At 41.8% G+C, this 14141-nt stretch overlaps 1 protein-coding gene across 4 annotated transcripts in view; it reads left to right on the forward strand.

Moving 5' to 3' along the window:
- LOC126276318 (lachesin) overlaps positions 1-14141 on the forward strand; it is a 1594347-nt gene that overhangs the window by 529445 nt on the left and 1050761 nt on the right. For 2 of the 4 annotated variants that reach the window (XM_049977269.1, XM_049977268.1), the window contains exon 2: positions 10215-10256. The exons of the other annotated variants lie outside the window; for them this stretch is intronic. In XM_049977269.1, coding sequence (XP_049833226.1) covers positions 10215-10256 — 42 coding nt within the window. The remainder of the gene's footprint in view (positions 1-10214; positions 10257-14141) is intronic. 4 annotated transcript variants of the gene reach the window in all.

A 14141-nucleotide genomic window follows, 5' to 3' on the forward strand; every position in this document is an offset into this window, starting at 1 on the left:
ATTTTTATTTAGTGGCTTCACTATTTACTCGAGGCAACGGTCAGAAATGAATTGCGAATGTATTGATTGTGATAACACAGGCCGGGTAAACACCGAGGAGCTTGTTTTTGCACAGAAATACGCTCTCATCAGACTGTGACTAACTTCCTAACCGTAAAATTATTAATTCATTCATCTTCATTAGTTACACTTGGCGTGTTACAGACTTTACTCGATGTGAACAACGACGCGAGCACTGGAATAACGTGCCTCCTGCCGCCTGTACTTGCATATCGCCGATATTTCTTCCTCAAAACCAAGTATTTCATGGAAAAGTCTGTTGCATAACTCGAGTTTCACACGTGAATTAAATTTAATATCACCGATATTTCAAAAGAAACGATCCAAATTCTTATAATAAGAGTTGGAGCTGATGTTTCTGAACGCATATATGCCTAAACACATACTGACATTTGTGCCTTTCAGGACAAATGAATACTGGCAATAACTCAATCGATTTCTACATAAATAGCACCTTACATAAAGTGCATTCTGTTTCAGTAAACGTATTAATCAACTTTTCAAGATTATTACAACAATCGTAGTTTGATCTAAGCGACTCACGTCATTGGCCATAGCTTGTTTGACAAGTGGTCTACAGAAGAGTGATGAAAATTAGGTGGACTGGTACATTAAGGAGTGGTAAGGTTTTCCACAGAATCGACGAGGAAAGGAATATAAGGAAAACGTTGGCAAGAAGAAGGGACAGTATGATAGGACATGTGACAAGAGATCCTAACTTCCATGGTACTAGAGGGAGCTGCAGAGGGTAAAAACCGTAGAGGAAAACAGAATATGCGATACATCCAGCATTAGCTGAGGACGTAGGTACTCTGAGATGGAAAGGTTGGCACATTAGAGAAATTCGAGGCACGCGGCATCAAACCATTCAGAAGACTAAGCAAAAAAAAAAAAAAAAAAAAAAAAAAAAAAAAAACCCACACTCACGTACACTACAAGTTTGACGGGAACTCAATAACAGAAGTACGACAAACTGTGTCATTGAGTAGTGTACTGTACTATAATTTGTAATTATAGCTTTTTTTAAATGAGGAAGATTAATGCATTAATATCTTGAATTTAAACATGTACACAAAAACCTATAATACATTAGGTAATACTTAGTAGCGAATATGGGTAACACATTCTAACTCTAAAAAATAGTCAGGACTAAACCTGCAGGTAGAAATAGGTACTGAAGGAAATTGGGCTGAGAGTCTATTCTAAGGCTCTCATCTAACAGAGGGATGGAGTTGATGGACACAAATTACTCCTGCTCTCATTTTTGTCCTATCACTACTCTCATTATCAATGTAACAACTGAGATTGTTCCTCGTACTTCCGAATAGTGTTTAAATTTTCGTGCTTCATGTTGTGGTTGGCAGGAGAGCCAACACCGTATTACTAAAGGAAGCCGACATGCACACGTCTCAGATCACGCAGGCTGGCGTGAGGTCTGGAACATGATAAGGGAATTAGAATTGAGAAAAACGGACGTAGCTGGTGGAATACTTAACTTTAATCCATTAATGAAGAACGTCGCTGGTGACAGTACATTATTCACAATATCAATAGTAACTGAATATGGCGCCTTGCTAGGTCGTAGCAAATAACGTTGCTCAAGGCTATGCTATCGTCTCGGCAAATGAGAGCGTATTTTGTCAGTGAACCATCGCTAGCAAAGTCGGCTGTACAACTGGGGCGAGTGCTAGGAAGTCTCTCTAGACTTGCCACGTGGCGGCGCTCTGTCTGCATTCACTGACAGTGGCGACACGCGGGTCTGACGTATACTAACGGACCGCGGCCGATTTAAAGGCTACCACCTAGCAAGTGTGGTGTCTGGCGGTGACACCACACTTCAACTGTGTTTGAGTTCTTGTACATGTAAACGTTAAGATTTCTACAGCTGCAAGGCAATAGAATGTTTTATATTACAGCTTGTCATGTCTATGATATAAGTCGTAAAACTCACGGTTCACCCGTTAACAGAGCTCTGCTTCACTTCCGGTTTACCCCAGTCCATGTTTCACTGCCATATATGCTGTGCTCTTAACGTACGTTCTCAGAAATTTCTTCCTCAAATTAAAGCCAATGTTTGATGCTACTAGACTCCTCTGGGCCGGGAATGTCCGCTTTTCTTGTGTTAGCGTGCTTTTTATGCCTTCCTTGATGTTTTCGTCATGGGTTATTTTGCTGCCTTCATTCTGAATACGTCCCGTCTTATGCATTCACCGCCAGCCATAGATTCACACGGCTTTCTTATCATTCGTACTACTTCTACTAATCTCCCAGAATTCCCTAGTACCCTATTGGAGGTCTTATTTCTGTATTATTAGTTATTTCCCAGCTTCAGAGATGTCGTAGAGAAGTGAGTAAATATTTTATGTGACTTCTGTTTATTAAAACCTGTTTCTTCTGATACAGTTCGGAACTGCATGGACAGCAGTTCGTTGTTCTTCGACTTTGTTTTTTAAAATTGACGCTGGTTGAAATAAAACTTTCATAGTCTCAATCTAGAATAAGGATTGTTTACTGAGAAGTTCAATTTTTTGCTAACTAGGATAAATAGTACACGAGGTAGATGAGAGAAGCCTAAGTGGTACCACTATTGAAATTTTGTTATAGCCCAACAGTAAGTTAACAAAATAAGTAAATAGTGCCGATCACTATAGGAGGATGTTTTGTTTAGTATCTGATCCTAACAATCAAAATTTTGAGAGAAAGAGGCACACTACAGTTAATTGTCTAAACATATGCAAAGAGTACAAATTAGGAATGTGGTTTCCTAACTTGTACCAGTGAGTATATAAATTGTACCACCTTTAAACTGTATCTCTGAGCTTAACAATACGTACTAGTCTAAGTTTAAGAAAATGTTCAATATTTTATTTCATACATCACAAAATGGAGGCTTACATCACAATATGAAGTAATTGCAATCGAACTTTTCACTCATTTCTACTTTTCTGCTCATTTGGATGAATCCACATTTTGCATTTCATTTGTATGGTTTTTTCTTCTATTCCATCGTTCTCACACCACTTGCAATACCATTTCACTGTTTTACGATTGAGTTATTATTTCTGCTTCACTGATAAATCACTGGTGGGAGCTGTAAGTGTATATTTCTTCTCCTTCGCTACGGTTAATTTGTATAGGTTTTTTATCATTTAGAAGGCTCCTTGATCTGGCGTTAATGTTCTACTTGGGGCTTTCGCCATTTCTCTTGCATTCGGCGATGTGTCTTGGATGGACACCTAGGAAGCCCACTTCATAAAGAAGGAAATATAAAATGAATTTGGGGGAAAAGACAAAAGCAGCACATAACAGATACTGAGGTCAAATTTCTTTCAAAAGGAACACCGGTTACTCCTATTTTGAGACCAGCCTGGAATTTCTGTCCACACTGCTGGCGTGAGGTGAGGTTTGGTCGGTCTTATCGACATCATTTTTTCAGGACTGATCGCGAATATAGGGTTCCTTCCATTTTTCGCGGCCTTATTACAGGGTTTCGACTGCTGCAAACACGTATCAATTCACAGTCCGAATACTCGACGGTCCGAATCATCTTTCAGCCGTGGGGCCTACTCAATTCTTCCATAAGCCTCTCTCAGTAGTCGACCAAAAGGGGAAAGGGTTAATGTAACAATTTTTCCATGGTTATAATAGTTTGGTGCACAAACCGATATCTCCATTTTGTCCCATGAATTTTCGATTGGATTAATGTCGGGCAATCTGAGTGACCAAACCATTCGCTCGAACTGTCCATCACATTCTTCAAACCAATCGTGAACGATTGTGGCCGGTGACATGATGCACTCTCATCCATAGCGTGAAGTCCATGATTGGCTGCAAATGGTCTCCAAGTAGCCGTTGGGCGGCAGGAAACACGTTGGATACTTTTTCAACAACTCAGTACAAATGACAGCTCTTTTTAGTGCACTGCCCTTTTAGACCTTGTGTACGCGATACTACCGCAATCTGTATATATACATACCGCTATCCCATGACTTTTGTTACCTTAGAGTCGTATTACTATTTAGGAGTCTGCACAGTGCAATGGACTGTCTCTTAGTGAGCTGTATTTCTTGTCAGATGTGTTCAAATTTTCCGCGACTTTTTGGGCATTCTGTGTGAGGAATGAAACCGTGCCACGTTAGCATGTATGCCGTTCATTGCTGGGTTTGATATAGTCCATTCTCAGCCGCTGTCTGACATTACGGAATAGTATATAACACTCTTGATCTTTCACCAACTATCAATGCCATATATGCAGTCATCAATTTTCAAGATATAGATTCTTATGCATGGTTTTGTGATGTTCTGAAGTTTGTCTGGGTCAGTTAACTTCAGCTAGTATACTGCAATCCTTCACCTAACAGTCAAGGTAATCGTGAATGTTTCAGTATCACACATAATGTCGCACAAACACTGAGGCCGTAAGAGACACCCCGATCTATCTGAGATCCATGTCTCATTGTTTCTACCCCACACCTGTTTCTGCAAAGACCTAGGCGCTGAGAAACACTCTGATGTACACCCTGTACGTTCATGGTCTTCCAGCACCCACAATTTTCAGTTGTCACTTTTATGTTGACAGTTTTGAATGATGTTACCCCACATTCTTCGTAATCTATCTCTCATTACGTAATATATTCAGTTTTGAATTACAGTCGTAGCTTGAGTTCGTTATTATCTAAACAGGGTGAGTCGGAAAGAAAGGTACATGTTTTGAGGGGTGACAGTATTGGTGGCTTAACATCAAATGAACTCATGCCATTTTCTGAACCGTATCCTACATATAGCTGTTTGAAAATCACAGGCATCAATCGCATGTTCTTCTTCAACAGCACTCACATCTTTACTGATGATCCCGCACTTCACTTACTCAATTAGATTACTTACATTACATTAATTACATTAAATTACGTCAGTTACCTTATATTACATTAGATTACTTACTCCATTAGATTAGTGTTTGTGGGATTGGCTTAAGAGCGAAGTATATAAGCGCAGAGCGGATACAAAGGAGGAATTTCTCGCTCGTATTTTACATGCGTTTTCTGAAGTAAAGGACTGTACCATTTAACCCAGATCAGAAACTCAATAGCTGTAAAATGCAATGTAATTGAAATTGGGCTTTCAGAACATCTTTTATGAAGAAATGTACAAAATTAAAAAAATATTATATAACAATGTTCCATTTACTATCAACTTCATTTGTGCAGTTCCCACAGCTTTCATCAGTATCCTCGGAAACCGTTAAGGATAGGACATATGTGCGTATGAAGTTTTTTGTTTAGATTTACTTATACCATCCAACCTCAAAGTATGTGCCTTTCCTTCTGAATCACCCTGTAATAATCATTAATATCATGATACCGTCTGGATCCTCGCATAACACTTCCTCAAGTTCTGCACCTGCTTTGTTCGTGCTGTTTTTGCTGCTTGAAGGGACCTTGTATTCCAAAGCTGCTGTTCCTTTGAAAACTTTCACCGCTGTTCACGTACGGGATACTTTTACCTGCTCCTGTATTCTTTGATTACTCGTAAATTCCGATTGTTTCTTCTAGAAGATATTTTCCTTTATTATCCTCGAAATATTCTACATCTACATCTACATTCATACTCCGCAAGCCACCCAACGGTGTGTGGTGGAGGGCACTTTACGTGCCACTGTTATTACCTCCCTTTTCTGTTCCAGTCGCGTATGGTTCGCAGGAAGAACGACTGTCTGAAAGCCTCCGTGCGCGCTCCAATCTCTCTAATTTTACATTCGTGATCTCCACGGGAGGTATAAGTAGGGGGAAGCAGTATATTCGATACCTCATCCAGAAACGCACCCTCTCGAAACCTGGCGAGCAAGCTACACCGCGATGCAGAGCGCCTCTCTTGCAGTCTGCCACTTGAGTTTGCTAAACATCTCCGTAACGCTACCACGGTTACCAAATAACCCTGTGACGAAACGTGCCGCTCTTCTTTGGATCTTCTCTATCTCCTCCGTCAACCCGATCTGGTACGGATTTCACACTGATGAGCAATACTCAAGTATAGGTCGAACGAGTGTTTTGTAAGCCACCTCCTTCGTTGATGGACTACGTTTTCTAAGGACTCTCCCAATGAATCTCAACCTGGTACCCGCCTTACCAACAATTAATTTTATATGATCATTCCATTTATAATCGTTCCGCGCGCATATTCCCAGATATTTATCAGAAGTAACTGCTACCAGTGTTTGTTCCACTATCATGTAATCGTACAATAAAGGATCCTTCTTTCTATGTTTTCGCAATACATTACATTTGTCTATGTTAAGGGTCAGTTGCCACTCCCTGCACCAAGTGCCTATCCGCAGCAGATCTTCCTGCATTTCACTGCAAGTTTCTAATGCTGCAACTTCTCTGTATACTACAGCATCATCCGCGAAAAGCCGCATGGAACTTCCGACACTATCTACTAGGTCATTTATATGTATTGTGAAAAGCAATGGTCCCATAACACTCCCCTGTGGCATGCCAGAGGTTACCTTAACGTCTGTAGACGTCTCTCCATTGATAACAATATGCTGTGTTCTGTTTGCTAAAAACTCTTCAATCCAGCCACACAGCTGGTCTGATATTCCGTAGGCTCTTACTTTGTTTATCAGGCGACAGTGCGTAACTGTATCGAATGCCTTCCGGAAGTCTAGGAAAATAGCATCTACCTGGGAGCCTGTATCTAATAATTTTTGGGTCTCATGAACAAATAAAGCGAGTTGGGTCTCACAAGATCTTTGTTTCCGGAATCCATGTTGATTCGTACAGAGTAGATTCTGGGTTTCCAAAAACGACATGATACTCGAGCAGAAAACATGTTCTAAAATTCTACAACAGATCGACGTCAAAGATATAGGTCTATAGTTTTGCGCATCTGCTCGACGACCCTTTTTGAAGACTGGGACTACCTGTGCTCTTTTCCAATCATTTGGAACCTTCCGTTCCTCTAGAGACTTGCGGTACACGGCTGTTAGAAGGGGGGCAAGTTCTTTCACGTACTCTGTGTAGAATCGAATTGGTATTCCGTCAGGTCCAGTGGACTTTCTCCTGTTGAGTGATTTCAGTTGCTTTTCTATTCCTTGGACACTTATTTCGATGTCAGCCATTTTTTCATTTGTGCGAGGATTTAGAGAAGGAACTGCAGTGCGGTCTTCTTCTGTGAAACAGCTTTGGAAAAAGGTGTTTAGTATTTCAGCTTTACGCATGTCATCCTCTGTTTCAAAGCCATCATTATCCCGGAGTGTCTGGATATGCTGTTTCGAGCCACTTACTGATTTAAGTAAGACCAGAACTTCCTAGGAGTTTCTGTCAAGTCGGTACATAGAATTTTACTTTCGAATTCACTGAACGCTTCACGCATTGCCCTCCTTACGCTAACTTTGACATCGTTTTGGTTCTGTTTGTCTGAGAGGTTTTTGCTGCGTTTAAACTTGGAGTGAAGCTCTCTTTGCTTCCGCAGTAGTTTCCTAACTTTGTTGTTGAACCACGGTGGGTTTTTCCCGTCCCTCACAGTCTTACTCGGCGCGTACCTGTCTAAAACGCATTTTACAATCGCCTTAATTAAACTTTTTCCATAAACACTCAACATTATCAGTGTCGAAACATAAATTTTCGTTTTGATCTGTTAGGTAGTCTGAAATCTGCCTTCTATTACTCTTGCTAAACAGATAAACCTTCCTCCCTTTTTTTATATTCCTATTAACTTCCATATTCAGGGATGCCTCACGGCCTTATGATCACTGATTCACTGTACTGCACTTACAGAGTCGAAAAGTTCGGGTCTGTTTGTTATGAGTAGGTCCAAGATGTTATCTCCACGAGTCGGTTCTCTGTTTAATTGCTGGGGGTAATTTTCGGATAGTACACTCAGGATAATGTCACTCGATGCTCTGTCCCTACCACCCGTCCTAAACATCTGAGTATCCCAGTCTATATCTGGTAAATTGAAATCTCCACCTAAGACTATAATATGCTGAGAAAATTTATGTGAAATGTATTCCAAATTTTCTCGCAGCTGTTCTGCCACTAATGCTGCTGAGTCGGGAGGTCGGTAAAAGGAGCCAATTATTAACCTAGCTCGGTTGTTGAGTGTAACCTCCACCCATAATATTTCGCAGGAACTATTCAATTCTACTTCACTACATGATAATCTACTACTAACAGCGACAAACACGCCACCACCGGTTGCATGCAATCTATCCTTTCTAAATACCGTCTGTGCCTTTGTAAAAATTTCGGCTGAATTTATCTCTGGCTTCAGCCAGCTTTCTGTACCTATAAGGATTCCGGCTTCGGTGCTTTCTATCAGCGCTTGAAGTTCCGGTACTTTACCAGTGCAGCTTCGATAGTTTACAATTACAATACCGATTGCTGCTTGGTCGCCGCATGTCCTGACTTTGTCCCGCACCCTTTGAAGCTGATGACATTTCTGTACTTGCCCGTGGCCATCTAACGTAAAAAAACCGCCCAGTCCACGCCACACAGGCCCTGCTACCCGTGTAGTCGCTTGCTGTGTGTAGTGGACTCCTGACCTATCCAGCAGAACCCGAAACCCCACCACCCTATGGCGCAAGTCGAGGAACCTGCAGCCCGCACGGTCGCAGAACCGTCTCAGCCTCTGATTCAGACCCTCCACTCGGCTCTGTAACAAAGGTCCGCAGTCAGTCCTGTCGACGATGCTGCAGATGGTGAGCTCTGCTTTCATCCCACTAGCGAGACTGGCAGTCTTCACCAAATCAGATAGCCGCCGGAAGCCAGAGAGGATTTCCTCCGATCCATAGCGACACACATCATTGGTGCCGACATGAGCGACCACCTGCACATGGGTGCACCCTGTACCCTTCATGGCAACCGGAAGGACCCTTTCCACATCTGGAATGACTCCCCCCGGTATGCACACGGAGAGCACATTGGTTTTCTTCCCCTCGCTTGCTGCCAAATCCCTAAGGGGCCCATTACGCGCCTGACATTGGAGCTCCCAACTACCAGTAAGCCCACCCTCTGCGACTGCCCGGATCTTGCAGACTGAGGGGCAACCTCTGGAACAGGACAAGCAGACATCTCCGGCCGAACATCATCAGCCGGAGACAGAGCCTGAAACCGGTTCGTCAGACAAACTGGAGAGGCCTTCCGTTCAGCCCTCCCGAATGTCTTTCGCCTCCTGCCACACCTCGAGACCACCTCCCACTCTACCACAGGTGAGGGATCAGCCTCAATGTGGGCAGTATCCCGGGTAGCCACAGTCATAGTCCGATCGGGGGATGCGTGGGACGAGCTGGCCGTCCCCGACAAACTCCGATCCGGACCCCCACAGTGATGCCCATTAGCAACAGCCTCAAGCTGTGTGACCGAAGCCAACACTGCCTGAAGCTGGGAACGAAGGGATGCCAACTCAGCCTGCATCCGAACACAGCAGTTGCAGTCCCTATCCATGCTAAAAACTGTTGTGCAAAGAACGTCTGAATTAATCTACAGAGAGCACAAACAATTCGACACAAAATTTAAACGGTTATTAAAATACAAGAGTGCCTAGTAAATGCAGTAATGCTGCTACTTGCGCACTGCTGACACACTGCTTGGCGGCGGAATGAGACTACGCGATTTTACGCTATTCAGGTACTAAAACGCGATGCTACAACTCTCAAGTACTATAATACGCCCGAAATTTATGAATTAAACAATGCAAGTACCAAAAACACGCAAAGAAATTAAGAATTAAACTATGTAACAAATAAGTGAGCTAGGAGCATACGACTTTCTGCTGCAGCTGCTTATCCAACGGCGGCAGGGAGCGTTTGCTACTTTCATTACTCTGTTTAAAATCATTAGTAGTGTTCGCAATATAATCCCCTTCCCCATTCTTTTTGATTTAATGCCTTTATTGATCATATATCTTGATATAAGAGTTAACAAGGATCTTGCATATAAATAAATTTTCCTTTCACGTGACCATAGGAATATATTCCACTTATTTTATAATACTGCTCCCAGTGCACTGAGTGTTGTATTAGTACATTCCAGTTATTTTACAATACTGTTCTCAGACCAGTGAGTGCCCTTTAGGCGACTAAGCTGTCAAAGTGTTAAGCATAAGGGAAAGCAACTTACAAAATTTTCACAGAACTATTCATATTCTGGCAGGTTTGGTGTCATGTGGGGCCCAACTTGGAGACGACAGTAAAGGTGAATATATCTTTATCGATAGAAAATCCAGGTGGAACCTGAAGCATGTTTTTAAGACATACGGAAAGAAGTTACCCAAATGGATGTGTCCTGCTGAAAATCTGGTATGTATCATTTTCAATGGGGTAGTAAAACTCTATTGACATTTTTAAATTGAAATCATCCAAACGTTAGTATGATAATCCATACGTACAATAGGAGTGTTCCTGAAATAAGACATGAAGGCCACACATGAAAAAATGGGTAATGGATTTACTTTTTGCAAAATATTTTATACAGTTACGTTTAGATTCTTAAGTGTAATTAATTGTTGAAGCAGGAAATTTATTTATATCACTGAGGTGATATTTTCTTCAGGACTTTCCGGTTTTTTCCTTCATATATAATCTGGAATAGTCAACAGTAATCGGAATTTTTGCAATTAAATTATTCGGTGTTGCTTATATCGCCGAATTTTCTCTATGTTTCCACGGTATGTGAGGGTATTATTTGCTTACTATTTGTTGCTGAAATATAGTATAAGAAAAACCGACTAGAATATTGACACACAAGATACGTTTGTACTAGTTTTGGATGTTCCTGTCCATTAAAGTAAATTTTATTGGAAGAATTGCTGTTAAAGAGAACGAAACTAGGAGAGCACAACTCCTGTAAACAAAATAACGCCCCATAAATTTGGTGACAGTCCGGAAGCAGACATCACCTAGAGACCAGCCCTTGTGCTGAAACACATCTCTATTGTTTATACTGTTTTCACCCACATCTTCCTTTCTCCCACACAGCTTTCTTAGAATATCTGTGAGTTAAGATGTAGTGGCTGTCCTAGAAAGAGAGGGTCTGTAGCTTTCTTACTAACACATCAGGCATCACTGTCTTTATATGGAAATAATCTGTTCAGTAAATGACCAGCAATTCCGTAAGGAAAAGGCTATTTAAAAAAAAGTTAGAAAAAAGTTTATCTTAAGTGGTGGTGAATAAAGTCTAGTTAGTAGATTCTTGGGATCTGTTTAAGTGAATAACTAATAAATGTTACATATTTGTCTTTCTGTATAGTAGGAGCGAGAAATGGTAAACAAAGTTCATTGGATTGATTGGTGTAATGAGTGCAGCGAATACAAGCAAGGTATCTAAGTATTGTCCACCTACCAATATTTGAAGCTCTTTACTTTGAATCCTACAAAACGTGTCTTGCAAGTCTTAACGAATACTCACATTTCATGAGCCACTTGTCCTATTAATAACATCAATAGTGACAACAGGCGATAGGCTTGGCACCTTGCAAACTTAAGGTATGGTAGCAGCACGTGGATGGCACCTTCGTCTGGTGGAGCTGTGACGAAGGACAGTTGGATGACTTTCTAAAGTAACTGAACAGTCTCCATGCCAATATGAATTTACTCTGGATATGCTTGTTACGAGGGGTTATGAGAACCTGCGCTACAGCAAGTATTGAAAACCAACACACACTGGCCGATGCATACACAAACTTCTAAATAATCATACTGCACAGAAAACGGTAAGGCGCAGAAGCAAACATCTGAGCAACAGCTCCTCGGAAGCGAGATGCAACACCAGAATAGCGTCCTAAGGAGCAATGGGTACTTCACTAGTTGCGAAGTGCCACGCCGAAAGAAGAAACGTAGGGTGCGGCCTTTCTGTTAAACATACTCATCCCCAAGTGACGGAAACAATGCAAACACGGCGTAAAGACTATGTACAAACCGACCAAGAAGATCGAAGAGTGTCTCAAATCGGTAATGCGGAAAACGTACCCAGTCACAGAGTCTGGGGTATACAGCACGCCGTGTACATGTGGAAAGGTCTAGGTGAGAATGACTGGATAAACTATCAATATCAGGATCATCCAACAGTATTGCAGGTTGGGAGAGGTGGAAAAATCGGCTATAGCGGAGTTTGTGCTGTATGAGGCAGACACGCAATTTTCGCTGTGGAGAAAATACTAAGTACATTTGTTCATGAAAGTTATAAAAACTCACAAACACTGTATTAAGGGTTGATCAATCAATTCCCGTTTCAGGATGTTGCTGCTGCCTATTGGCAACGTAGCGCCACTCCGTTGCGGGTGTATTAGCACCTACATGCAGGCAAGGGATAAGTATGGCACTGATGTCTTCCAGACGTGCATGCGGTAAATGTGGAAATTTGAACTATTGTGACGTTATTACCAAATGCGTCCAAAAAGGACAAAGGTGTTGTTATTCTTTTCTCGGCTGCCGCAGGCCAAGCGCCGACAGACATCCATCGGAGAATGAAGGATGTGTTACTGCAGCATCTCTAGCAAAACCATTGCTTTCGAATGGTGCAGCTAGTTCCGTGCTGGTCGCGATTCGACACAACACGCCCGTCGATCTGGGAGGCCTGCAGAAATTACACGAACTGAAGTGGGAGACACTCGAGCGTCTGCTCTGTAGTTCTCATCTTTCTCCTATGTGGTTATCACGGCTTCGCCCCCTCAAAAACAGCCTTTAATGCCCGACAATTCTTGTCGGACGTGGATGTGGAACAGGCAGCAGGACACAGTGTTTTAACAAACGAGTATCTTGTAACTGGGGCCCCGATGATTGCCACAATGCTCGCAGCGATTTTGCGTGATTGGCATACCGATTCAGGACTGGACTGTCTGTGTGTTGAAGCTTTTTGATAGTACCTTATAGTTTTAAGAAGCAAGAAGAAAACCTCGAGATAAATGGATCCTGGTTTCTCATGCTGCAGCCACCTGCGCTTGCAGGTAGCAAGGGGAGAACCTCAGCGGTGATGGCCAGGGAAATAACTTTAGATGTTGGCGAGACAGGTACATAAATTATAATCTCTGACCCTGGGTCCAACTGCAGTCCGCTACCGGCAATGGGAGGCGAATCTTAGACTAACGAAAGGACAGAAAAATGATTAAAGAAAGTAGGAGGAGATGACTATACAGAAGCCACCTGGCAACACTCAAAGGAAGAAAATAATCTTTAAACATATTCATTTATTTACCTAAGAGGCCAAACTTTATGTTACAAAGACAAGCAATACCTTTTCGCCACAGATGCCATGATGAAGATAATAAGTACGAATCAATAAGTTCAGGTGAATGCCGCAAATAAGATACCAACATTTTAGAAGCAGCGTTTCTATAGTAGAACGGAAGTCCTTTTTTTAAATTAAATTCAAATTTCGTAAGCTATGTAAGCTCTAGAAAATTCCACTGCAGGCTCCTCTTAAATTAAACAACGGTTTTACAAGATGAATAAGCTGTCAAACGCCTAAGATAAAAGAATATAGGACCTTTAAAATTACTGACAAATCATCAGACGTTATCTCTCACTTACAGGAGCAACAAAATTCAAGGCAAGTGAAATGACTGAAACAAATGAATTGGCCTACCGTTTGATCCACAAATACTAGTGGTTGACAGAGCAGAATTTACTTATCGATATAAATTACAAATGACTAGGATCTTTTGTACCTTAACTGGCAGTGAAAAACATTAAGAAAAACTTAAACTTAGGAAGTGGTGCAGGTAGTGATCAACGTTAATAGGCAATGGAAAAATTTAAAACACTTAATGCTAGTAAACAAAGTCACCAATAGCACTGGTAAACAAATATTTTGTATACATAACATGATACAATGTAAGCCGTCTTACACTCGAGTAAGTGCTTGACTCAGCAAGACCATATTACCGCGATGCTAAAGCACCAAACAAGGAACAGCAGCCCAAGTCGAATCAGCACAAAGCACAAACATGAAAAGATGTTCAGCAAGGGTTTCAACGGACCGCGGCCGCCATTTAACTGCATGATGCTCAACGTTGTTTCTGTGTTGGGCGAGGACAATAAAGGGCGGTGCATGGGTCTATGTTCACGGCCCGAGGCAGCAGGA

Source organism: Schistocerca gregaria, chromosome 1 (genome assembly GCF_023897955.1).
Source record: "Schistocerca gregaria isolate iqSchGreg1 chromosome 1, iqSchGreg1.2, whole genome shotgun sequence".
In the NCBI taxonomy this organism is placed as follows: Eukaryota; Metazoa; Arthropoda; class Insecta; order Orthoptera; family Acrididae; genus Schistocerca; species Schistocerca gregaria.